Raw genomic sequence first — 25,893 nt, 5'->3', positions numbered from 1 at the left:
ACAACAATCACTGTTGTTTTTCCTGCTCTTTCTACATGATCAATAAAGCAACCCTAGATCTTGCAAATCAGGCTAGGCACGAGTAAGCTATATTTTCTCTTTCTTGTGCAGATTATTCTGTCCAGATGGTTAAACCATATCCATTCTTTACACACGCATGTTTGTGATGGGGGGAGATGGGCTTTGCATGAGTTATAGGATAATGCAGTGAACCAAAGGTGTTCCATTACCCAAAAGGATGACCATTCACTTTTCTCATATGTTTGGTGGTACGATTCATCTGTGAAACAAAAATTGAAGCTTCACAAAGAAAAGGTGTTGATTCTAAGAATGTAGAATAGTTTTGTGAAATTCAGTGTAATTTGGTATTTATTCAAGGGGACAAAGTGCTGTTGATATGAATAATAGGTCGTGACGAGCATGATGAGTGGTGATAAAGATAACCGACGGGATTTAACACAAGTATATATGCTTGTGAAAGGTGACTTAGGGCCCTTTTTATGAACTTATTTTATATGATTTTTTTCTTAAACATACGTATGTAATGACGGACTTGAATTCTAGATGGTGATTAAAGGTAAGTATTAATATTTCTTTGTGTCCGATTCTCTTGTAATTTTCTTTTTTCACATAAAAAAATATTTCTTTGTGTCAGTGTATAAATGGAGGGAGAAAGACTTTTTCTGATAGTCAAAAATCATCAATGACTTCACAAGATATGGCTTTAGTATGTTTATGATATAGACTTCCATTACATTCATGATGTGTAAGAACAACTACATACAATACAACACAAACACAACTCAAATTGATTCAAAACTATGTTTTAAAAATTTCAACCTTGATGGGATTGCTACTAATAAAAGCGAGTGTCAATAGATTATACATGGAACTTTGGTAGGTATAAAAAAAAAAAAGGAACAAGTGAAAAACCAAGGGATTTAATTAGGGGCCCCACAAAAATGATATACTTGTCTATTTCTTGGTCGGATAATTGTATTGTCTATATGTGCAAGAAACTATCAAATAAGACAAAATGAGCCAGATGCACCACACGTGTGCACTGGGGCCAAAAACACTTTTTTGTTGTCTTTTCATGTCTGGTTGTTTTGTATCATCTGTGTACAAATTACCTAAACTTTCTGGCCAAGTTTGAGGCTGGCTCTAGTGGTCCCCTTTCCTTTTGACCCTTACTGGCATCCTCCTCTTCATTCTTACTGTGGGAAAGTTAACAATCGTGTCCTCCTCAGCCACCCACCTGCATGTAAAAGAAGCCAATTTAGTACTCAAGTTTCTTGTGGAATATTTGTGCAAAGTGAAAAAAAAAACACAAAAAAGTAGTCAAGGTTTTAGACTAACATCAAGTGGTTCTTTTGCTTCTGCAAGCCTATCAAAATCAAAACCTTGATGCAGTGGTTTTCTATTAAAATTATCCAGAATGGTATCTGTCTATCTAGCCCTATTGACCATTTGTTTAATCTTCTTCACTTTCTTGATTGCTGATTGTTGTTATTATATCGTACTTACTGAATCAGCTAAAGAAAGGTGTTTGATTTGATTTGGTATAGAAATATTGCAAAATCTAATGGCCGCTAAGGAGAAACACTTGAATAAAATAGGGATCTCACTGTTTTGCTATTTCCAGTCAATAACGCTATAACACGCTTAATAATTTTTCCATGCGGTATAGTATTATTGGCTAGAGATAGTGTTATTCCCGTTGAAACTAAGTTTTTCTCCTCACACCCTAACATGGATTTAGAAGTATTAGTATGACACTGATGAATTTGATAAGTTATGTATGGGGAGAGGTGACCTAAAATTGAGTGATTCAAAATCAGTAAGTCTGGTGAATCACGTGTACTAATATATAGTTGGGTTATGTCTAGGGAACACCATTTGTTCCCTCAGAATTTGGGTATCTGCCACTGTGTCTGTTATCATATTACACATATTTACATAAGGTACTTCTTCTAATAGTTGAGTAAAGTCCAAAATGATCTACTTCATGAAGACTTTGTTTTTTTTGGCCTTCTCTTTGCTCACACATGGAAACCCATCTGGGTAAATTGGTGAAGCCAATCACATTTGGCTGATAGCAAAGCAGGCTTGGAAGAATCTCGAGTCACGGATCATATATTTTTCTCATGTGTATATGCCACGTATTTTTTACTACCTCTTCCTGCTTTTTCTCTTATTTACAATATCGTTCGCACGATAATAACGTGCGAACGTCGACATAGCAATTAGCAATAGTAACAGAGCATGGTTGGAAGTAAGTACGAAAAAAGGTGCATGTCTTGTAAAAGCTACTGATCAGTGAAAATGCCAGAAAGTATGTGTGCTATATTGCTGTCTTTGCTCATATGGCAAAAAAATGAGGAATAAATGCAGAACAACTTTTAAAAGGGACTTTGTTCAATTGCTCCTAAAAAGCATAAATGTTTGCTGGTTGATGAAATCCCATAAAGTTATATACATGCAAGTCAACAGCAATAAAGGAGCAGAACAACATTCTTCTTTAATTGGCTTTGCCAAACAAAAAAAGAACAAAACCAGAGAGACAGAGAAAAAGTTTCATTAATGCTTATCATGAAAATGGAACTACCATGAAGGCTTGTATCTGCATCCATATCCTTTTGTCTTCCCCTAAGTTTGATATATAACTTTTTTGGTTTTGCAATTTATGGGACACTATTTGTGAAGGACCTGTGTGCAGTACTCTAAACTAAGTATCCGTTGTTTTTTTTTTTTTTTGTTAAATTATGGCCTGAGGGAGATCAAAATATTCATGTCTATTTACCTGAATTGAGTGACAAAGTGGTGTAAAAAGATGGAGGCTTCCAGCCTAGCTAAGTCAAGCCCAGGACACAGCCTTTGTCCACCTCCAAAAGGAGTGAAGTTAGAGCTGCTCATGTCTTTGTCCTGCAGAGTATACCTCCAATCCATTACTTAAAAACTAAAGAGAAAAAAAAAAAAAAAAAACCTTAAAAGAAACCAATTAAGATCATATATATATATATATATATATATATATATATATATATGATCATTCTTACTTGCCACCTCCATGGATTGAAGTCATAAGGCCAATCATAATTGTTCTCATCCAGGTGAACTGATCTAAAATATGTGAAGACACACCAGCCCTTTGGTATTAGATACCCTTTTATCTCAACATCTTTCATGGCCTTCCTCATCACCCCAATGATGATGTTTCCCATCCTTAGAGTTTCTGTGATCACCTGTTTAAATCAAAAAAGTATAAAGAACATACATAGATTCTTATGAGTATTAATTGTTTATTTCTGGTTCTAATTAAGCCCTGCATTTATAGTTAATTAATGTTGTATTCACTTACATTTTGTGTAAATGGTAAGGATAAGTAATCACTCCAACATAAAGGCTCTCCAAGCTGATCCTTGAGTGTTTTTAACTTCATGTTCTCCTCCTGATCAGTTCATCATCAAGAGTTCAAATATTAGAAAAGCCATAGGCATTAAGAAACCAACACATCCAATATTGATCACCAACGTAATGACACGCGAGATAAATTTTTCATGTTTCATTGTGTTGTTAGTTGGGGATAGTAAAATAGTGCTATCTCCGTTACAAGTAAGTTTTTATGCAGTAGAAGACTAAAGCATAAATAAAAAACTAAATATATCTCTACTGTTCTTGTAATATGTGCTTATTGTGGAACCCAATCCCACTTGCACCTAGAAACCGTATTAATATGACAGCCACAAGTGAAAGATTAGTCTCACTAAAACGACAAGCAAAATGAAAATGGCACAGATAAAGTAGTCAAATGGTTGGACTTAAATGCCACAAAGTTCCAAAAAGTTCAAAGTCTAGAGAGAAAAAATGAAGTGGGATTGTTTAATTAATAGTATCCATGCGGCTAATCAACCAAAATAAGTTATAGTAATTAAGTACCAATTTCTTTTTCTTTTTCTGTTATTTACCAAAATAAATAAATTTGTGCACATACTGTTAACTGTTGAAGAGCAGTGGGGGAATCTGAGAGGTATTTGATTGCAAGAGTCATAAGAACTGGGACCGAATCCTCCCCTGGTATCATCATATCAATCATGTTATCTGCTATCAGGTCATCTGTCAATTGCCCACTTGTGTCACTTAGCAAAACATCTACCACATCTCTGGCAACCTTGTTGGAGATGCTACTAGTCCCTTTTTTTCTAGCTTGTATAATTTTCTGTACAAGCTTGATCATTTTCTTCTTTGCCTGAAATTAAATAGGATTCAAACTATCATTACAACAGTATTATAATAAAGTACAGTAAGTTGTGTACGTTGTCAAAATGTCAATCCAAACCACATAATCAGACGAGAACCAACTTAATCTATGGTTCAGATTCATGGTATAACAATATAAGCATCTTATCTCGTAGAGTCAATTTAGAAAGGAAACATTTCCCTTGTAAAGTTAAAACAGTTAAATTATTAGTTGCTGGTTAACTTGCCTGTAATGATCTGTAAAGTCTGCTTCCAGGAATGTTTATGGGTAGAGACATGAGGCCAGCAATGAATTCTTGGAACTGTTTCTTTAGGAACTCCATGTCTGCACCAGGATCCAAACTAATCAATGCCTTGACAAGTACTTGGAATGCAATCTGGAGACAAAAAGGACATGTCTTAGTAACTTTTTTTAAAAAGGACTGTAAAACATAATAATTATGAATCTAATTCTGCAGACAATATGATTGAAGCAGAATTATTATGAACCCCATTCACAACTGGTTTGTTTTCTTTCTAGCAAGTTATATTCTTCTAACCTAAGTAGGAGCCAGAGATTAAATTCAAACATCAATCATTCCTTTGATCACAAGAGAGAGACTCGTTTATCTTTAACCAAGTGCTTAATGGAGCGCTTACTTTATTGTAAAACAGTTTTAAATAGAAGGGAAGAAGCCAGAGATAGATCTAAGAGAGAGGGCATCTTTGGTTTTGGTCTTCTGTCTATTGGAACTCTTCTCAAAAAGTCATCTTAAACTTAGATATGATCTCAAACTTCATAGATAAAATTCTCTCCCCTAGACCTGGGAAGAAGAGAGAGAGAGAGAGAGAGAGAGAGAGAGCTAACATTTTTGGTTTCATCTTGTATGTAAATGGAACGATCATCTCTCCAATTTGCCATTGATTGTTGGACATACTTCTGCATGTCTGTGGTGATTTGAGCTTTGAGATGTGGAGACTTAAAGAAGGCTCCTATGAGCCCATGGACTCTTCTCTGCAAGGCTCCATTGATAAGCAATATAGAGGACTTTCCCATCAACTCAGTGAGAGATTTTGGGTAAGATGGTACAAAAGCCTTTGCATCACTTTGCAGCACAAACTTACTCACTTCTGCATCTGTTGATACAATTGTTGGACTTCCAAATATGTGTGACTTGAACACCTTCCCATACCTACAAAAACAACCCAAATCATAATTCTCACAAACATGCCTCTATCTTCATCATCATCAAATATACATGGGAGTTTCAAGTTTTCAGCTACCAAACCATTGGAGCTGAATGAAGTAAATCAGCAGAAACATGAAGCTGAATCATTAAAACTGAAGAATGCTTATTGGGTTTGCTGTTTGATGTACAACACACAAACCCAACAAAGCATTTTGATTCATTCAATCTTAATCACAAGTTAATACATGGAAATCACTCATGCAAAAACGGAGTTATATAGTGTGCTCTGCTCTCTGGTTTAGATGAAAGTAATACATGTTGTATTATACATGTTAATAAGTTGCTGCTTTTACTAATTAACTTTATGTGTGTTAATGTACTTACAAGTGGCGGCGTTTGTCCATGAAGCTCTCAGGGCAGTCAGAGTAAGCACAAGACACAAACTCAATGGTTTCACCAAGAAATGGCCATCCAAGAGTGCCTAAAGGAAGTGGCCTTCTTCTGTGTTTTGATCTCAGGATCAAGTTGCTGTTGTTTCTGTAGAGAAATATAATGGACAATATCAAAATTGCTGTTGTTGTTGTTGTTGCTGCCAATATTAGTACAATCAGCAAATTGTCCATTTTGGAAATTTCCCCACACGAATGTATGTAGCGCTCTCTCTATATATAAGCTTAGCTTTAGCTTTGCAGTCTGCACCCCCTTAAATAATATTATTCTTAATCATGGTTCCAATGAGGAGATTTTGGTGACTGAAGAATGAATGTGCATGTACACAATGCACGCGTGTGGGGGGAGAGAGAGAGAGAGAGAGAGAATGTTTAACCAAAGAATAATTGTATCGGGAGATGCATAATCTAAGCTATAGATAGATTTGTTTTGGCAGCTTATATAGGGTATAAAGTAAAAAATTTAGCTTCCCACTTAAAGTTATTGCCGAGCGGAAGATGGTTTTCGGATTTTTATCTCTTGGTCGCCATTTAATCATAAAAATTAGTGATCACCAACCGTCATGAATTTTCATTCATGATGGTGACCGAGAAATCAAAACTTACTTACCTAGTGTAAAACTCTTTGACAAGCCAACTTTATAAGTTGGCTTGACTAATGAGCTCAACAGTATAGCTAACAAGTATTGATTTTATATTTATTTTAACAGTTCAAAACCTAGCAGACATTTATAGCTTTGGTAGTAGAATCTCCATACCTACAACTAATTCATGAGGCAATATTAAATTTTTGCTTTAAAAAAAAAAAATTAGTGATGAAATTCGAACCTTCAACATCTTTTAATATTCGGAAGAGAAGCACTATTAAGCTAATATCATTAAACTAAAAGTTAGGCTGTGAATGATACTGCACATGTATATAATATATACTACATGTGTTCTTACCAAGTTATGATGGATTTCAGTACAAAAGAACTTTCTCTTCTGCTTTCCCTTTTTTTTTTCTTTTTGATGATAAGTAGCAGAAAGAACTTCAAATTCTTTCATGAGCAATATGATAAGTTTGTTAAATATACAGATATATAAATTGGGAGAAGCCCCCACAGGCTCATGATTGATCATCTTGCGGATTGAGAAGGCCCCCCATTGGCAGAGGCTCAGCTGGGTGGCCTCGTGCGTTCATGTGAGACTTAATTAAGTCCAACCATACTCCATCATCATCCCCTGCCCTTTTGTCCTTCTGTCTCTCTCTCTCTCTCTCTCTCTCTCTCTCTCTCTCTCTCTCTCTCTCTCTCTCTCTCCTCCAGAACTATAAGCTAGGCCAACCTCTCATGTCACATTCATTCCCATCCTTTCTCGTTTCAGATGGTGGAGGGCTTGAGGCCACATGTACTTTTCCCCTCTCTTCACCAAAAATACTCACCTTTATATAAATCCCTCTTCATGAAAGATATTCAAGGGGCACTTGGTGGAGGGCTTCATCAACGACACATGTCTTTGAAGCCGAGGCCCCTACCAATATGGGCAATGTTGTCTTTTTCTTGTAATGAGTAAACCTTAGTTCTTGGTTTAGGCCATCCCAATCATAGGGTTAAATGTAGTTTAGGGCTAAAAATTTAGCTCCCCAAAATATTAATTTTTTATAGAATAGTGCATGGCTAAATTTTTCCATCTTCAACTATGCATGGCTATATTTTAGGGTCATTCATATTTTATTATTTTCAAAAAGAAGAGTGAGGAGTGCTTTAATGATTGGTTGTTGAAAAGTACATAAATTTAGCCTAGACCAAAGCTGGGCTACATTTGGCCCGGTGGCCCTCCAAATTTGACCAAAATTTTATTTAGCCTATGGCTAGAGATGGATTTTATATTAATTTAGGACTATATTTGGGATATAGCCCATAACTGGAGATGGACTTAGCTCTTTATTTGAGGTCCCAAGGTTTGAATACTTTTTCTGGATCCATCTCACATCGATAACTCGACCCCTACCACCTATAGGCTGGAGGAGAACACAAATTCAATCATCTCTTCCCACAAAGAATTTTTTGGGCGGGAGTTTTTCTTTCTTTTCTTTTCTAACTTGTTTCCCAACTGCGTGCGGAAAAGTTCACAAATTGTTAACTTTCTTCTTTAGGTTTAGAATTTGGAGCTGAGAGAAAGAGCATTATTCTGTATCAGCATCCTTTTAGGCTTTAGCTTTTTCAAAATCTCACTTGGACTGTTTCCTAATGATATCCAAGTTCTTTATGCAGACTTGCTTTATTTCCTTGTTCAAACTACCTAACTTATGATTATCTTATTTATCTGATATTTTAATCACCTATCATCATTTTATAGGTAAGCTAAGTACTTTAGCCACATATCATCATTTGATCAAATTGTTCGGCTCTTAATCGGCTCCATTTGTTAATTTCCCACTATATCTTTCAGAATCCAAGAGAATATGTTGGATATATTTGTTTATCCATGGGGTTTAGGGATCTTTGGAGCATATATTATATACTGTGCAATAGTCTTATGTCTTTGTGCATCATGTGGGAACTCTCTCAACACGCATATTTACGGTGTCCATGTCCTTTTTGGAAAGTGTGCATATGCTTTCGTTAGGAGATAGTCAAAGAATATATACGGCAAGAGGTTACGCTCAAGTGATTAATATATGACATGGTACTTATAACTCAGGTGATTAAGAATATTTACATCATGGTCTTGTGTTCGATTTTCCCATTTGTCACTATCGCCGCATCTAAAATAAAATAAATAGGTGAAGAACATCCAATTCTTGCACGTGGACACCAAATGAAAATTAATTATCTTTTGTTCCAGTGGAAATGCTAGTAAGCAGCAGATAGCACACTGATGTGTATAAAAAATTGACAAGACCAACATACTCATTCCAGGTCCAACGCACCACATATTCACTGATTCAAAATGAACAATATTCTTGTATGATATGAACCAACGATGAATTTCGGAACTTCCTTCAATTGACAATGATGACTAACTTTGTGCAGACACGATCCACTATAGAGATCGAGACAATCAAATGGAAATACAGGATATCAATAGAATGAGGAGAAATGGCTTTTTCCTGTCACTAGAGTTAGATTCTTGGAAGGGATTTTGCCCGGATAAACTGTTTAAGAATGGCTTTCTCCTCATCAATGCGCTTCTTCTCCTCGGGGTCTTTTGGCTTAACCTTTCTTTTTTCTTCCAGTATCCACTTGAAAAGTTCGCGCTGTTGATCCTCTGGGATTGGTTCTCGCAATTTCACAGGCTCTGTGATGGTTGGCAGGGGCAAGGGTTTCTCAGTAGTAGTAGGAGTTGTTTGAGTTGTTGTCGAAACTGTAGTAGTTACTTCTTCCTCTACATCTGTGTCTTTCTTTTTCGTCCGCATGAACAGGTAAGCTACAAAAGTAAGTGTAAACCTCAGTGTCCAACTACAAGTAAATTAAAATCCATAAAAACTACATCAAGACTCAAATAATTCAAAATAGAGGTGATTCACTCATTAATATAATCATCCAACAAAGAAGCAAATAAGGTACTGCAACAATTATATGATTAGTGAGGTATCTTCCTCTCTACCAATCCTAAAATGCTTGTTTGGAACATGTCCATTAACAACTATGCCAGGTACACATCCTATGTCCATACCCACAAGTGTTAACATCTATGAGCCCATTTAGCAGACTATTAAGAAAGCCATATTTAGATTTTTTTTTTAAATTACAAGAAAAATCATCCCTAATCAGTCGCAAACAGAAGCAGAGAAAGCATAAGTAGCCTGTTCAAGTTCACAGAGATTACAACGTAATAAGAAGACATTCTATGCTGGTCAAGTTAACAGAGATGGTTTCATCCAGTCTATTATAATGTTCCTCACTAATAACGTCTTTATGTTGAACTAGTTCTTTCTAAAACAAAAGAAGTGCCACCTAGGCTAAATGGAAACTTTCTGCTCACTTGTACTTTACTCGTCAGCATCCTTAGTTACACAATGGCCATTAAGTTCAACATCACTAATATAATGGTGAATTTGTCTTTCCCTCCAAAGTGAGTGCAGGTAGCTTATTACAAAGTATCAAGTATCGACCATGTTTTTGTAGTCAACTAATGAAGTTCAACTACTACTGCAGCCATAGTAACATCCTTCACGCTGTGTTGTCTCCACACGGCAACCATTTATTTTCTCAAATTGCTACCTTGGCCCTTCACCAGCATGCACAGTCCCTTTTGAGCATTAACAAAATCATACAGAATGGAACTGTGGAGAGTTTAACATAATAACCATGACATCAACAAGTAATTTCTAGGAGCTTATGCTAGGTAAACCACAAACTGCCCTTACTCACTACATCTTGTCATGTAGTAAAACATGTGAAGGAAAAGTTCAAGAAAAAGTTGGTTAAAAGTCACATAAGTTATTTTAAGTTTATGCTGAGACAAGTTGCATTAGATACAATTCACAAGCAGCTTCTAACAAATGCAGAGATCCTCTCTTGAAGGTTGATAGTTTTTGTTTTATGATTTTTCTTCTGTTTTGTAGGGGAACAGATCAAAAAATAGCCTGTCCAGCCTAGCATCCTCCACCTTATCACTATATAATGTTACAGGGAGTAGGATGCTTGGAAAACAAAAATCCATCTATTTAATCAACTGGATATGATTAGCAGAATAACAACTCACTTTCGATTGTAATTAGCAATCACCAATGTAAAATGGACACTCCCAAACATGTTTTGAGAATTATAATTGTTTACCCACATCACACACAGCCAGATTCACAAATCCAAACTACTTTTGAAAAGCCTTTTGAACTTTCATTCCCCTTTATGTTAAGCTATAACAAATCACTACTCTTCGTGACAAAAATCATATGACTTTTAGATTATGACCAACTTAAAACAGGTGTTCAAGAACTCATAAACTAACTCAGAACGTTTTCTTTTGCATTTGGATTATGACCAAACAAATAAAATCAAACTGAATTAGCACTTAATTGGCAACTATCTAAAAACGCCGCCATAAAGAAAAGCAATAAGAAGCATTAAAATGAGTTTCCAAGCAATGATCTCAAAACCCATTTCAGCTTTCTCACTTTCTTTCACTTTATACACATATATGCACACACATCACTGCAAAAGGCTGGTAGAAAAACCAAAACAAATTATTCACACAACTTAATAACAAGAGAAATGGAAGAAAGACCTCCAACGCCCAGATTGACAGTCAAGAGCAGAGGCCAAAGAAACTTGTAACGCCGAGCAAATGACTCCTTCGGGGGCTGAGGTGGCGGAGATGGAGATTGAGTCGCCATTGTCGATGATGGTGGTGGTGAAGAAAAGTCTTTTCCTCTATGTTGATCTTGAAACTGTTTCAGCTGTGCTGTTTTTGAAAACACAAGACGAAAGCGATTAAAATACCAAAACCCCAATTATTGAAAGCAAAAAAAGATTCTTCATGTGGTTGAGAAATAGCTGTTTCTGATTTTAAAAAGCAAAAATGATTCGCATGGAACTTGGGTTTTTTTACCTTTCCTGGGTTTGTTGGTGTAGAGCTTGGGATCTTCGCTCATTGTTGCAGGAAGCCTTGATTTCCTTTCGTCACTCGAAAGTCTTTCTTGTTAGACCATACAGCAGCCTACTACGGTATGGTTGCGTGTACTCTGTAGTTTCCATTCCACCATTGAACTCGGGGTTAACGGGCCGGGCCAGACCAGGCTGATGAAGGGGTTCAGTTCTAGTCCAAGCTCAAACCCAACTTGAAATTTAAGCCCACATGAGCCTTTTAACCTGGGCCCAAGCCTCTCACTCTCGTCTCGTCTGGCGAATGCCCATTGAACTTTTTTTGTTCTTTTTATTTTTAGAAGATTGGGTTTTATAATTTTTTTTTAAGAAAAATACATGAAAGAACTTATAGGTTTTTTTATGTATATTTTTTAAATACAAGCAATATTAGGGAAAGAGGGAAGAAGGAGTCGAACATAGGACTTCAAGTACAAACACACCATTGATTTATTTATTTCAATTTAAACAGATAGTAAATGCACTATTTTATTCTTACTTAACGCATTGCAAATGACCACTAATTTAGTAATTTGAAGCTATTACTCCCCCATAAAAGATACTGGATTCAAGTCCTAGTATCCGTGTAGTGTGTTTGACTTTAGTAAATTTTCACCCCTCTCAATAGAAAAGATTCTAAAAATAATAATAATAAAGTGTCTTCTTTTTTGGTATTTTCATGTACCCCATAATAATTTGTGAGATTTTGAATGTTTTATCTCTAAGGCTTTATGTATACGTCGACGATAAAAACAAAACCAGAACCGTCACGAACAAACTCTAAAATTCTTTTTTTCTTTTTTTTTTTTAATAATGAACATAAGATATTTGTTCTCCTACATCCTAGTCAGTCAGTATTCATACAAGTTTTTCCTGTTTTCTGAACAGAATACAATGTCATTGCCATATCCAAGATCATCACGAATTAGTTCCAAGGACGACCTCCACCGTAACCCCGACCGCGATCTCGAAAACCGCCATGACCTGATCAATTACAAGTGACAACACAAAACAATTTTAGGAGTCTTTAATTAACCTCTCATCAAAGGAAAATAGACATGCATCCATCATTCCAAAATTAAAATTTCATCACAAACTGTAGTAAACAGATTAAAGAAAACATAGTTCATGCTACCTAAAAAATACTGGAAAATGTTTTCTTTCTTTCCTTCTTTTTTTCCTTGTAGAAGCGCCATATATTTGTGCTTTATTTATCACCAATACCCTATCTAGACACTGACATCCAATACACAGGGAGAAGGTAAGACAGGGTAACCTAAGCATGAAAAGAGGCATCCCCCATTCTATTTCTATACCATTGACCCACAGTTCTTATGCACCCAAATGCATGTGCATACGTGTCCACAAAGATTTTCTCTAGCGTCCAGACTAACTGACCTGAAGGGGGAGGAGGTGCACCGCGGCCCATTGCTGCCAATTCAGGACTGACCTTCTGTCCAGCTTCCTCGAGCAAGGCAATAAGTTCCTTTGCGAACCTAGCATTAGCAGCTGTGAAAAACGTGTATGCTGTTCCTTTTGCCCCAGCTCTTCCAGTTCGGCCAATGCGGTGAACATAATCCTCAAGGGATCCAGGAAAATCATAGTTAATAACAAATTTCACATCCTTCACATCTGCAACCAAATCAAGCACGACACAAAGGGATTAGAAACGAGGTCGAAGACCAATTCATGGGTTAAGTACATTCAAGAAATTCTGCTAGGTTAACACACCTATGCACCCCAATGTTAGCAGTTTTTGCCTACCAAAGCCCAAAGGCAAATCCGATGCACGCCAAAACCTTACCTGGCTCAAAGGGAAACAATTATTCATGGGCAGAGATGATTACCACCAAAACCTAAGAGGAGGAAGGATAGGTTTCATATGGAAACCTACCATCCAGCCAAATGTGGATGGTAATAGTTTTAAACAAACTAACGTGTAATAAATATTTGTTTCAGTACAATCATGTTGATACCATCCTCATAGGTCAGATCAATGAGAACAGAAAGGACTCTTGCCGGCTTTAAACTTAAAAGAAATTATTTCCATACCTAGACCACGAGCAGCAACATCTGTTGCGGTCATTATGGGGCTCTTGCCGGCTTTAAACTCAGAGAGGACCCAATCCCTTTCTGCTTGACTTTTGTCTCCATGAATTGAGAGAGCAGGCCAACCATCCATGCGGAGCTGCCGAGTGATCTGATCACATCCTTTCTTAGTATCCATGAATATCAGTATTCTGCTGCCATCCATGATGTCCTCAAGCAACTTTACCAGTCTGTTAAATTGAAAGAAATCAGATATATAACCTGCAGAAAATAGCTCAAGACTAACCATATGAAAGTTAGAAACCATAACAACATAGACTGCACCCTACTTGTTATATTTCTGATTTTCTGTAATGATGTCAACAATTTGGCGGATCGCATGGTTAGCTTTCAAATCTGGAGAACCTATTATCACCTGTTCAACATCCAAAAGGATGTAAATTAATCATTGGCATATTAGTATTATGCATAAGAACATACATCCAACAGAACTATTACAATCACATGATAGAAAGAAAAGAGGGTATTTAAAACTACCAATTTCATGCAGTAACAATAATTGAAGATGACAAAGTGACGCAAAAAGTTGAAGATTGTGTCCTAGTAGATGAAGAGCACTTCTATACTAAAAGCAAGATAGAGTACTTTGTATGGGTTGTAAAGGAACTGCCTCGCCAGTTGTTCAACCTCCTTTGGCCAGGTAGCACTCCAGTATAATGTTTGACGGTCTGGGCGAATCTGCATTAAATGAAACATTAGAGAACAATGGAAAATTTAAACTAAACGTAAACTATGCGAGAGAGAGAGAGAGAGAGAGAGAGAGAGAGAGAGAGAGAGAGAGATGCAGGAAAAATTCATATTTGCTCATTTCTAGAGATGATTAAGGATGCAGCTTTATGCAGGGTGATTTGACCTACCTAGTTTGACTTCACTTATGTGTACTTACATCAAGATATCAAACTCATTATTGAACAAGAGCAAAGTGCAAATGGTCCAAGTCTCTTCTCAAGGACTTGCATATTGGTTTAGCCGAGAAAAAGCAATCAAAATATTAAAAGTAAATATGAATCTAACCTCATAGATACAAAAACTTCTTGATGACACCAGTGACCATACAGGAACATAAGCATGCACACTTAATCTTGTTTTGTGATGCTCAATAGCTCAAGAAAGTTAGAAACACAAAGTCCTGACTATTTTATAACAAACAAACCACAGATACTGCATGTGCTGCTTGGAATTGTATTCACCAGAAAGTTCTCAACATGGTTTATAAAAACAAAACCTCATGATTAAGATGACATCAATAATCATCACCATCATTCTCATTTGAGGCACAATGTTTTTCGATGGCATTTATTTAGTTAGAAATGTATAGAAAACACAAATTGTTGAGCACGTACATATTACCTAAGTTCTTGGGAAAAAGAAACTAAAGACAGGATAATTATAAAAGAAACTGTATCTTTGCAACCATGGCTACCAAAAATAACGATTGGGGTAGAGAAAACGCCAAAACAGACATGCGTCCCATTGCCACCACACAAAAGCACATATCTTCACACACCATATCTTTTCACCAAGACACTGACCCCACATTATCGTTCACATTCTAAAACTTTGCGGCCTGTTTACAGATGTTTGGTAAGAATACCCTATCCTTACACTATCTCTAGTAAGGATAACTTTCGAATAACCCACAACTGTCTCAAGGTACTTAGAGCTCCAAACTGGTAGTACATGTTTTATCTAAACAAGCCTTACCTGGGTTACAAAGTTTAGAATCTATTTTCTAAGAAATCAAACCAAGAGTAATAACTTTGGAATTATAACTGCCCAAGAGTTTTTCTGAGCCAAGTTGAAGATTCACTAATCTTTTTCCAGCTTTTAAAGAAATCAGAAGTCCAAATTAACATTAGTGGGTATCAAAAACTACACAATATTTTATAAATAAATAAAGAAAGGCTTTGGAAAGGGGAGCCAAAAATAAGTAATAAATCTTCGTAGTACACATATAAAACTGGTATATATTCTAAGTCACTTTAACACAGAAATGTAAAATCTCAAACCTGAGAAACAATTTTCCGTATCTGTGGGTCAAACCCCATGTCTAGCATCCGATCGGCCTCATCCAACACAAGGTATGTGACCCTTCGCAAGTTGGTATGATGCGACTCTATCATATCAATCAACCTCCCAGGTGTAGCAATTACAATCTCAACTCCTGATCCAGAAATAGGAATGACATCAACAGGAAGAATAAGAAATTACTGAAACAAGAAATGCTGTTTTATTCACCACCTACATCTAAATGGAGTGATAAGTCATCTTAGCCATGATATCAATGCCCATAACAGGATATCAAGTACATAATCTATGATACATAAAAGGTACAGTAGGACAACAGCAATACCATGTAAAACTAAGTTCGCCACATACCCCTCTGCAGATCACGAACTTGAGGTCCCTTTGGAACCCCGCCATATATGCATGTGCTTTTAATTTTTGAAGACGAGCCAAATTTAGTAGCCTCTTGTTGGATTTGAACAGCGAGCTCACGGGTTGGAGCTAAAACTAATACTATTGGGCCATCTCCAGGAGCTAAACAAATATTATAAAATTAAAAACTTATGCCTGACCAATACCAAGTCATATTTAAAATGTAAAAGAATAAATCAATGAAGATTCAAGAACTTAATTGTCTTAACGATTCCATACATAGAATTGGCTGGGCATTGACATGGACAATTGCAGGCAACAGGTAGGCTAGCGTCTTCCCAGATCCTGTTTCAGCAATACCAATGAGATCACGACCCTTCAAAGCCATTGGCCATCCTTGAGCTTGAATTGGTGTAGGTTCAACAAATCCAGCCTTTGTAACTTCTTCCAAAACGTATTCTGTGGCCCAAGAGGAACCATTCCAGTAAGTAGACTTTAAGAAAGAAAACAACGAATCTGAACATATCATATAGGTCATCTCGTTCGTTACAGTGTATGACAACTAATTTCCAACAACGAATCTGAACATATCATATAGGTCATCTCATTCGTTGCAGTGTTAGGCAAAAGAATAATGTAGCACAGGCATAGCTGGACCTAAACTACTGATAATTGGAAAGTATAGCACCACTGCTCTCCATCAAAATTCTCCAACAAAGTTATCTTTTTTTTTTTTTGTTTTGTTTTGGTGAATTATAAAGATTTTCAGGATAGACTAAATATTATATGTTTTCTATAGCATATATTCAGAATGAATCAATGTGAAACCTCAAAAGATAAAAATACATGTTTCTATAAGAAAATACGAAAATATACCTGGAAACCCAGTGTCACGGAAACTCTTGATCGGCTTTGGAACATCACGGCCTTCAATAGTAATTTCCCTCCGTTGCCTATAGTCCTCAACCTCCTTCTCCGACATTCTTTCCACTTCAGGTGACTCAACATAGAAATTCTTCTCGAAAGGTGTCAATCCATCCAAATCAAATTTCCTCGGTGACTCAGCACCATCACAATCCTTCTTGCTTGACGAAGACCGTGCTGAGCCACCGTAGCCGGTCACACCAAACCCCGAATCACTAAAACACCGCAGAATTTACACAAATTTGAGAAAACCCAGTAAATGTAAATGAAACTCAGAAACAAATTAAGTTTTGTCTTGGGGACACCGAAGAAACACAACCATGTAGCATTAGCAAATGTAAATATGGTAAACTTGTAACAAAGGGTAACTGAGAAAAACAATAAATTCAGGCAAATGAAATAGACAGAGAGAGTAATCCACAAACCATATATAATTATCACTTGGGCAAACTTAAACAAAAGAAAATTACCAATCAAATACATATACACATTGTGCAAAGTGACCTATAACTATAAGCATTCATAGATATACGCGTATACATACATATATGAGAGAATCAAAGAGGGTTTACCTTTTCCGGTCACGGTACGAAGTGGGGTCGCCGGAGCGGCTGTCATAGCGGCTCATGACGATGTGTTGCTGCTGCTGTGTGTCACCCGCTGGGTGAGATTATCACAGGGAATTTTTGAGGGTTTTAGGAGCAGCTTTTCGAACAAGGAAACAGCTAGCGAGCACCAAAAAGGCCAAAGCTCTCTCTGGTCCCTTCTTCTCTGATTCTCTGCAGCTCGTTGTATGCTAAGCTGCGGGGATGTGTTTCTCAGTGGCTAGATGAGCCACTAAGGATAAGACAAGTGTAAGCACAACCGCCAAATGTGGCATTAGTTTCTGGTACTGGTACGACATGTCGCTGTTGCAGTAGAAACTATGGACCCGGCCCAATATGATACTCGCTTTGAAAAACCAAGTATAGCCGCGCGGCTATACTATTTTTTTAAAAAACCAGCCTAGCCATAGGCGTCCACGTGTCAAAATTAGTATAGCCGCGCGGCTATACTTTTAAAAAATAAAAAACCGGATCTAGCCGCGCGGCTATACTATTTTTTTTTTAAAAAGGAGTGTCGCCGCTCGGCTATACTATTTTAAAAAATAAAATAGTTTAAAATAAAATATAAAAAGTACAAAGAAATCCGGTTCATTTGGATTTTGGAGCTTCTCCCACTCGAGCAAGCAAGAGAGGAAGTATGCAAACTCTATCAATGGCTTCTTCTTCAGCGATGGGTGTGAGAGTAGTGACAGTGAGAGCTTCATTGGATACACAACAAAGACTCTCATACAACCGCAACACCCCGAGAAAGATACCCAAACCCGAAAACCCCAGCACTGCTACCGGCACCACCAAAACCCCTCCAACTGTCACCCTAACTGCCACAACTACCTCCGTTTTTGACCTTCTCAAACGCCCAGCTCAAGGTATTCCATTCACCAATTCTTTCTGCGTGCTCGTTCTCTTCTGGGTTTGTTTGACTATGCCAATTTTTGGGTTTTGTGCTTCTGGGTTGCTGAGAAAGTTGAGGATAATATGATAAAACGTTAGAGTACTAGAATTGTTGTGGGTTTTGTTGTTTATGATTATGGGAAATGAAAACATTTCTCAGTTAAGATTTTTCTGTTTCTGCTGGGTCCTTAAATGTTTAGTTTGAGCTGCTCATTTCAATACTGATAAAATTGAAAAGGAAATGAGAAAATTTGAGAGAGTGCTTGAATTCTGTTGGTTTGATTAATGAAAAAGTGAGTTTTGCTTACCTAAATGATTGCTCGGTTGTTGGGAAAACTGCGGAAAGTTAATAAAAATTGGGTTCTCAGTTTTCTGTGTTATGCTGTCTTCGTTTCTCAAAAGAATTAAAGTCAGCTTGGATAAGAAAAATAGCTGAGTAAGCACAATTTCATGGGCTTTTACCAAGAATTGCAGGTTTTTGTAAGTCCCGTGTATATATAGTTTTCGTGAATTTAGGTGATAAGCTTGACAAATATAAGATTGAAACCTTCATTTTGTGAGATAACCGCCTAATTTTTTTTAATTAGTTATTTTTCACGATGTTTTCTCTTATTCCTTTAATACCGATGTTCATGTATGAAGCATTGTGGTAATGGTCTTTAGCAATATTATTTTGCAGGGGAAACAGTACGAACCGATGAGTTATACTTGGGCTATGAGCGATGGGTGCCTAGTCCATCAAAGGTACAGAAGCGTCTGCCTAGTCCTCCAAAGGTACAGAAGCCTCGGTCTGTACTCAATGCGGCATCATTAGCTTATATTGGTGATTGCATTTACGAGGTGTGTTTCAGTTTCAAGTTAGTTTTGTGCCATTTGTTTTACTATATGCAACTGCACATAACCAATATTCAGGACGCATGTAACTGTAAATTTTGTATTGAACATGTGCATCATTACAGGACCAAAATCCCCAAAAGATACCATCAGCAATGAGGCATAATATTTTGTTCTGAAGTTTATATTAATTAGTCTTTAACGTTAAGATGAGTGATGTGCTTCTGTGTGCACATATGGAAGCGCCACCATTACGGTGGAGGCATTTGTATTCTGACACGAAGATGGATTAGTAAGTAGCAGAACTGCACACCAACAGGTCCAGGGATCCCTAGCACAGGAACAGGGGTTCATAAAAATTCAAAACAACATGATCATATTGCAAAAAAACTGTTCTGAAAAATGCAAAGAAATTATTCAACAATGCACCCATGTATGGGCATTTTAGTGTAAAAGGTCTAAAGATTATTTAATGCCATATGCAGAATGCAAATCTATATTTTGATCATTTGGAGAGCATGAGAGAAAAGCATATACCTTTATGGTGCCTACTTTTCAGTATTATGATTGACATAATTACTCTACTTCTGAAGTTTAACCTTCCTACATGACTTACTATCACTATTTATTATGCAGCTGTATGTTCGCAGGCATTTTTTGTTTCCTCCCCTGAGTATCGAAGAATATAATGATCGTGTGATGGCAGTTGTACGTTGTGAAGCACAGGTATGATATACTGTGCTAATGTTTGTGTGATATAGGCAATGTCATGGTGTTATAAGGATTTTGTTCCCTCCATGCTGATATGTGTCTCTGAAATTTTTGTTTTCTTGTGCTCCCTCGTATTAATGATGTTCACTATCCAATGAACTGCATTAGCTTTTAATCTTTTAATAAACCTAAAGATTATTTTCATTACGTCCCACACCACTCAACATTAAAGAAGAAGAAAATAAAATGCTTCATTATTTTGAGGACATGCATCCAGCATCAGTAGTCATTCAGTCCCAGAGATGTCCTTGTAGACAGTAAATAATAAAATGTGTCACTCCTTTCTATTTCAGCTGCCAATAGCTGTCTAGGTGCCTGATGTAGGACAAGGGTGAATTGTAGATTTAGGTAGTTTGCGTAAACAAAGAAACAAACAGGAAGTAGATGGAAAAGATGTCTTCACTTCACACCAAGGAGTCTCCAATCTCTGGAAAATAAACTTTTCTTAATATCTCAAATCTCAACATGAATTCCTCAAATTTTGCAATATATTCCGCAACTGACATGTTGTCTTGACGAAGAGTTTGCCACTTGTCCAACAAACACTGTTGATAGGATAATGGTACATATTTCTGCTTCAACCTTCTCTTTCATCTCACCCCAATGGATGATTGGTTCTTCACCAGCTCTCTCTAGCTGTACTTCAACATTGGTCCAAAACAATCCAGCTTGACCCACCTATTTATCTTAGCAAATCTCACCCTTCGAGCTTCAGACATGTCATGCCACTCAAAATAGCGATCCATGGTGGCTAACCAGTTGAGGAATGATTTAGGATTTAGCTCACCATCAAAATTAGGAGCATCAAGTGTCACTGATCTCATCACCTTTTCATCAGGGTCTTGCTCATAGCCACAAATAAAAAATTTGTCTTTTGTCGTCACGATTATACCTCCTATCATGATGTCTCTCTGCATCTCGATCATTCCTCCTATCATGATGTCTCTCACCGTCTCGATCATTCCTTCTATAATGATGTTGTCGATCATGATTCCTTTCTTCTCCATTCACACTTGCTTTGTCATGTTGATTAGCTGCTTCTATGTCTGCAAGGCAACGTTCCATGAGTCTGAATCGGTCTTCGGATCTAGTGTTCGAATCTGCCACTTGCTTTGATATGTTTTCCATCATCTGAACAAGACGTTCAAAGTCTGTCTCTGGCTCGTCTGTCTTTCCAGGCTTAGTCGGAGCCACCACTCGACACACGGCATGAAGAACAAGAAATACTCAAAAAATTTGAACCCAAAGAAAACGAAAACCAGGCTCTGATACCAAATTTGATGTAGGACACAGGTGAATTGTAGATTTACGTAGTTTAGCGGAAGCATAAACAAAGGAACAAACAGAAAGTAGATGGAAAAGATGTCTTCGCTTCACACCAAGGATTCTCCAATCTCTGGAAAATAAACTTTTCTTAATATCTCAAATCTCAACCCCCATAATGAATTACATAGAAGGGGTACTTATAATAATCTAACCCTAGAGTGAAAAGGAAAATTAAACTTATTCTAGGAAGGAAATCCTAATCCAAATAAATTAGGAAACTTACAAATCCTACTGAAATCTGGAAAAACTAAAAATCCTACTAAAATCTGGAAAACTTTGAGAACAAGTTAGAAACTAATTGCAGGAATACAAAATTGCCAGATTTAAAGACGAAATTAAATGATTTCCTCTTCCATCTCTTTCTTTTGTAAACCCTAATGGGTTTGACAAAGATGTCCTCATCAATTCTCCCTGGCTGAGAAGAACTCGACTCCGGCGATTTAGAATTGTTGTAACATTCATGGAAGTCGGAATCAGTGTGCAAACATATAGACTCATCTTCTGCCTTCCCTCTGAATCCGGAAGAATCAATGAATTGTAGGATTTTGGAATAGAGCATACTTGTCAAAGGAATGTGTTTCTTGTGTTTTTTTTTCCATGTAATTGCCATATAAAACAAGAATATTTTTAGCTTATGTGTTTCCTACATTAGATTTATTGTGACTCGCAAATGGGTTAACTAAGAAAAACTCAGCATTTGTTTTCTTTATTTTTAATTTAGAAACTATTAAACTTTTGTTCTTTGCATTTCAGGATGCACTGCTCCAGAAACTTCTGAGTGACAATTTTTTATCAGACGAAGAAAGGTCAGTAGATTCCATGCTCAGTTGTATTTGTTCTTGGTTCTGTATATCAGAACTATCATCATAAAATGAATCAAGGATAACTGCAGGATCCCTTCATCATGTGGAGGGTAATTTTTTGAAAAAAATTTATGATGGATGTGCTGATATAAAATTATATATTTTTCAAGTGCAGTGGTTGTTATGCTGACTTATGTCATTTGATAATTTTTGCTTCAGGAATGTTCTCAAATGGGGAAAGAATATTAGTTCAGCTGCTAAAACACGAACAAAAAAGCGTGCTGGTGTGGCAGTTTATAATAGAGCATCTTCACTGGAAACATTAGTCAGTGCCCTTGACCTTGTGGTGTCCTTGATTCACTATCAGCATCTGAATTTTAAACTTGTGGATTCCTAAAGGAAGTTGACATCCCTGTTTGGTGCATGTGTCATGTTCCAATTGATGTCCATTTAAAAGAAAACAAAAACAAACACACCCACATGTAGGGATTTTTGTAGTATGAGACCCTATTTCCCCGGTTTATCCAGAATAATCCATAAAATTGCTGGATGGCCAATTAAAACTACCTTTATTCTTAAAAGAGGAGGTGCTGTTTGTCCTGAAGGCCATTGGCATGTTGGGATTTTCCATAGTACAGTTACTAGATGCAGGAAATCTTAGGATGTAGCTGTATTGTTATGTACATAACAATATACACATACACATAAATACATATGCACACCTAAGCATACGAGCAGACATGCGTACATATGAATTGTAGTCTATTTTGAATCATCCAGCATGTTCTTGATGGCTATCTAAACCCTAATATTCAACATGCTTGTTTAAATTTAAGATCCTCAAAATTACTTCTAATTCAGTAGTCAAGAACTAGCTTCTGTCTTGTTTAACATAAAGTCACCTTGCATGTTTGTAGGTTGGTTATCTCTACCTGACAAATATGGAGCGTTTAGAAGAAGTCATGATTAAGCTGGGATTCTCAACTGATTCTTCTATGCAGTTGATTTCACAGGAGCCTGAGGAGGTAAATGGTAAGTCAACACAAGCCTTTTCCTTTGTGGACACAGTATGCTTCTTTATTTTTCTATCTATTGTCATGCATTTGTTCAACAATCTACTTTATTTCCCTTTTTCTTCTTGGCAGGCAAGGCTCCTAGTTAATGAAGATGGCCTGAAATCAGGTGTTCTGTTTGTATCGTAAGCAGAAGGCTGCCCCGAGTACGAATTTGTTCAGTTCTAGCGATACTGTAACTGAGAAATGTTGTGTAGGATATAGAACAGTCACTACTCATTATATCATATGTTTTTGTATTCACATAGAGAATTTTGAGCAAAATCCTGGGTTTTTGAGCAATTCTCAAATGTCATCCAAGTATTCTTTTTCCCTTTTTATGCATCGACTATGCATGATCACATTTGAGATGGGTACCAATGATAAAATAAAATGAAAAATAGGAGTAGATTTTGATTTGCTTGTTTCTCAGTTGAATTGGGTTTTCAAATTGTATGTACAAATTACAATCCCATTCATTGTAAGAAAACCCAATTAAAATGAGTTTTTTTGTTTTTTGGTCGGAATCAATCATATTCATTCAAAACTCATAAATGGGGAAGAAACAAATAGAGAATACAAAGGCCAAAAAGGCCAGTTAAAGGATCGAAATGCCACAAATAGAGAAGATTAAACTAAAACAAGGACGGGATACACCACCACCACACAGGCCAGCATTGCTGCACATAGAGACCCACTGATCTTCCACCAAAAATAGATATTCCCCAAAAATTGGAAACACATCAGCCCTCGAACCTTCCTCCAAAAGTCACCTTCTCCATCACACCTAAATCTGCCAATGCACCTGAGAGAAAACAACAACCAATCACAACACCAAGGTATATATCAAAACACCGAAACCAAGAGAATGGAGAATATTGGTGCAAGCACCAGAGCAAGAACCGTAGCAAAAGCTCTAAATACAATCCGAGAAATGAGCGACAAAGCGCTTATAGATATGGTTGTTGTATCCCAAAGGAGATTCCAGATCCAGAAAGAGGATAAGGCAAAAAGAGGATGAGAAGTTGAGGAAGAAATAAATCTGGTTGAAGGGGTTGTTTGGTGGAGAACCAAGGACACAAAATTGGCATCAGACATTTAATCTCAGCACATAGTATAAGGCACAAGCAGACACCACAGAGGGAGAAGCACCCAACTATCAAAGAGAGCCACAGACACAGCCAAACATGCTCAAACCGAAAGAAGACCAGCTCCACCAAAAGCCCAAGACAGGGGAGAAGGTAAAAAAACCAGAAAAAGATGGAGGGAGAGAACAGAAAAGGAGAAGAGGGAGGGAGGGAGGGAGGGAGGGGGGCTATGGGGAAGGGAGGAGGGTCAGTGACCACTTCCCCCCTTGAGCGGCCCTCAAGAAATGAGGCTAGGGTTGGGAGAAAAAAAAAAGAGATTTTCTATTTAAACCTCACACTTCTCTTAGAGCATTTCCACTAGTTGCCTCTTGCTATGACAAGATTAGCCCTAGCCCCCTCCAACAAAATGTGTTTCCAGTAGTTGGGGCTTGCCATGGCAAATACTATTCATTTTTTTGTTTTTTTCACAACTTTGTTTACTTAAACAATTAATTTGGATAATATTTTCGGATAAGATTTTTGGGTTCCTACGTGTCAATACTATTCATATCGGATAAGATTTTCGGTTTCAAATTTCAGATAAATTTCAAATAAATTTCAAATTTCAGATACATTTCAAAATTCAAATTTCAGATAAATTCAAAATGTCAAATTTCAGATACATTTCGAAATTCAAATTTCAGATAAATTTGAATTTTAAAATTTCATTTGAATTTCAAATTTCAGAAAAGATTTTCACCCTCTAAGATTGCGCCGCGTGTCATATCTATCTGTGTACATTTTTCTATAAAATCAGAGGTTCAGCTCATACCTCCACACCAGTTCTTCTCTACATTTCCATTTCTCAAATTTTAGATTTCATTCTCCATTCTCAATGGCAGACATGGAAGAGGTTTTAGAGAGGCAAGAGCGAGAAACTAGAGAAAGAATGCGTAGACGAACTGCAAGCAAAAGGGAGCAGAGAGAACTAGATGAGCAACTTGGCATAGCAGTTGCTTTGCTGGAGGAAGAAAAGCAGGCTCGCCGTGGTTCACGAGAAGGCCGTCGCCCAAATGTGGACAGACATAGACATTCCCGGGGTAAGAATCTTATGGAAGATTATTTTATCCCACAATCTCTGTACTCTGATGTTCATTTTCGAGGGAGATATAGAATGCAACCTCATTTGTTCAAAAAAATCATGCATGATATTTGCAATTATGATGAATATTTTGTTCAAAAGAGAAATTGTGCTGGAAATTTGGGACTTCTTCCAGAGCAGAAGTTCACAGCTGTGGTACGAATGTTGGCGTATGGGTCATCTGCTGATCAGGTGGATGAGATTCCTCGGATGGGGAAGTCCACTGTTTTGGAGAGCTTGGTGCGATTTTGTGATACAGTGGAAACTCTGTACACCAGAGACTACCTCCGCAAACCTACGCCCAGGGACCTGCAAAGGCTTCTCCAAAAAGCTGAGTCTCGAGGATTCCCTGGCATGATTGGTAGCATTGACTGCATGCACTGGCAGTGGAAAAATTGTCCAACTGCTTGGCAAGGGGACTACGGAAATAGAAAAGGGCAGAAAAGTATCATCCTGGAAGCAGTTGCTGGTTTTGATACATGGGTTTGGCACGCCTTCTTCGGAGTTGCCGGATCTCAAAACGATTTGAATGTCCTAGGTCAA

The 25,893-nt window shown here is 37.2% G+C and overlaps 4 protein-coding genes across 7 annotated transcripts; 1 reads left to right on the top strand and 3 right to left on the bottom strand.

Moving 5' to 3' along the window:
- LOC18784338 (3-epi-6-deoxocathasterone 23-monooxygenase) lies at positions 951 to 6,310 on the bottom strand. Its single transcript, XM_007217458.2, has 8 exons — positions 5,814 to 6,310; positions 5,108 to 5,432; positions 4,488 to 4,637; positions 3,995 to 4,249; positions 3,362 to 3,451; positions 3,060 to 3,245; positions 2,804 to 2,925; positions 951 to 1,258 (listed from the first exon to the last, which is right to left on the bottom strand). Exons 1-8 carry the CDS (start codon positions 6,050 to 6,052, stop codon positions 1,165 to 1,167), a joined length of 1,461 nt encoding a protein of 486 aa, XP_007217520.1. The 5' UTR covers positions 6,053 to 6,310; the 3' UTR covers positions 951 to 1,164.
- On the bottom strand, positions 8,682 to 11,542 carry LOC18781969. Its single transcript, XM_007217644.2, has 3 exons — positions 11,417 to 11,542; positions 11,093 to 11,269; positions 8,682 to 9,289 (listed from the first exon to the last, which is right to left on the bottom strand). Exons 1-3 carry the CDS (start codon positions 11,457 to 11,459, stop codon positions 8,985 to 8,987), a joined length of 525 nt encoding a protein of 174 aa, XP_007217706.1. The 5' UTR covers positions 11,460 to 11,542; the 3' UTR covers positions 8,682 to 8,984.
- Positions 12,216 to 17,653, bottom strand: LOC18784373 (DEAD-box ATP-dependent RNA helicase 20). 3 transcript variants are annotated; one of them, XR_002270700.1, is made up of 11 exons: positions 17,433 to 17,652; positions 16,813 to 17,075; positions 16,216 to 16,395; positions 15,937 to 16,098; positions 15,567 to 15,721; positions 14,143 to 14,235; positions 13,827 to 13,912; positions 13,501 to 13,727; positions 13,180 to 13,252; positions 12,847 to 13,080; positions 12,365 to 12,432 (listed from the first exon to the last, which is right to left on the bottom strand). XR_002270700.1 is itself a non-coding variant. In XM_007215199.2 (10 exons), exons 1-10 carry the CDS (start codon positions 17,486 to 17,488, stop codon positions 12,374 to 12,376), a joined length of 1,515 nt encoding a protein of 504 aa, XP_007215261.1. In that variant the 5' UTR covers positions 17,489 to 17,649; the 3' UTR covers positions 12,216 to 12,373. The 3 variants fall into 3 exon arrangements, 2 of the variants coding, with proteins under 2 accessions (XP_007215261.1, XP_020415083.1); XM_007215199.2 differs by lacking the exon at positions 13,180 to 13,252 and having other exon boundaries at positions 12,216 to 12,432; positions 17,433 to 17,649; XM_020559494.1 differs by lacking the exon at positions 12,365 to 12,432 and having other exon boundaries at positions 12,964 to 13,080; positions 13,180 to 13,247; positions 17,433 to 17,653.
- On the top strand, positions 18,038 to 24,147 carry LOC18784264. Of its 2 annotated transcripts, none has more exons than XM_020560235.1 (7): positions 18,038 to 18,331; positions 19,036 to 19,130; positions 19,827 to 19,916; positions 22,041 to 22,093; positions 22,310 to 22,415; positions 23,008 to 23,122; positions 23,236 to 24,147. In XM_020560235.1, exons 1-7 carry the CDS (start codon positions 18,103 to 18,105, stop codon positions 23,250 to 23,252), a joined length of 705 nt encoding a protein of 234 aa, XP_020415824.1. In that variant the 5' UTR covers positions 18,038 to 18,102; the 3' UTR covers positions 23,253 to 24,147. The 2 variants fall into 2 exon arrangements, with proteins under 2 accessions (XP_020415824.1, XP_020415823.1); XM_020560234.1 differs by having other exon boundaries at positions 19,036 to 19,196.

Source organism: Prunus persica, chromosome G3 (genome assembly GCF_000346465.2).
Source record: "Prunus persica cultivar Lovell chromosome G3, Prunus_persica_NCBIv2, whole genome shotgun sequence".
NCBI classification, from domain to species: Eukaryota; Viridiplantae; Streptophyta; class Magnoliopsida; order Rosales; family Rosaceae; genus Prunus; species Prunus persica.
The sequence above is the reverse complement of the archived record's forward strand: the minus strand, read 5'-3'. Positions and strand labels throughout refer to the sequence as shown.

Coding starts and splice junctions, on each gene's coding strand:
- LOC18784338 (XM_007217458.2), bottom strand. CDS start 6,052: ATGGACAATTTGCTGATTGTACTAATATTGGCAGCAACAACAACAACA. Junction 5,433..5,813: donor ATGGACAAACGCCGCCACTT/GTAAGTACATTA, acceptor TTGTTTTTGTAG/GTATGGGAAGGTGTTCAAGT. Junction 2,926..3,059: donor TCAATCCATGGAGGTGGCAA/GTAAGAATGATC, acceptor TATACTCTGCAG/GACAAAGACATGAGCAGCTC.
- LOC18781969 (XM_007217644.2), bottom strand. CDS start 11,459: ATGAGCGAAGATCCCAAGCTCTACACCAACAAACCCAGGAAAG. Junction 11,270..11,416: donor CACCAACAAACCCAGGAAAG/GTAAAAAAACCC, acceptor TTTCAAAAACAG/CACAGCTGAAACAGTTTCAA. Junction 9,290..11,092: donor TGTCAATCTGGGCGTTGGAG/GTCTTTCTTCCA, acceptor TTACTTTTGTAG/CTTACCTGTTCATGCGGACG.
- LOC18784373 (XM_007215199.2), bottom strand. CDS start 17,488: ATGAGCCGCTATGACAGCCGCTCCGGCGACCCCACTTCGTACCGTGAC. Junction 17,076..17,432: donor TCGTACCGTGACCGGAAAAG/GTAAACCCTCTT, acceptor GCGGTGTTTTAG/TGATTCGGGGTTTGGTGTGA. Junction 12,433..12,846: donor TGCACCTCCTCCCCCTTCAG/GTCAGTTAGTCT, acceptor GTAATTGATCAG/GTCATGGCGGTTTTCGAGAT.
- LOC18784264 (XM_020560234.1), top strand. CDS start 18,103: ATGCAAACTCTATCAATGGCTTCTTCTTCAGCGATGGGTGTGAGAGTA. Junction 18,332..19,035: donor TCTCAAACGCCCAGCTCAAG/GTATTCCATTCA, acceptor ATTATTTTGCAG/GGGAAACAGTACGAACCGAT. Junction 22,094..22,309: donor TTTTTATCAGACGAAGAAAG/GTCAGTAGATTC, acceptor TTTTTGCTTCAG/GAATGTTCTCAAATGGGGAA.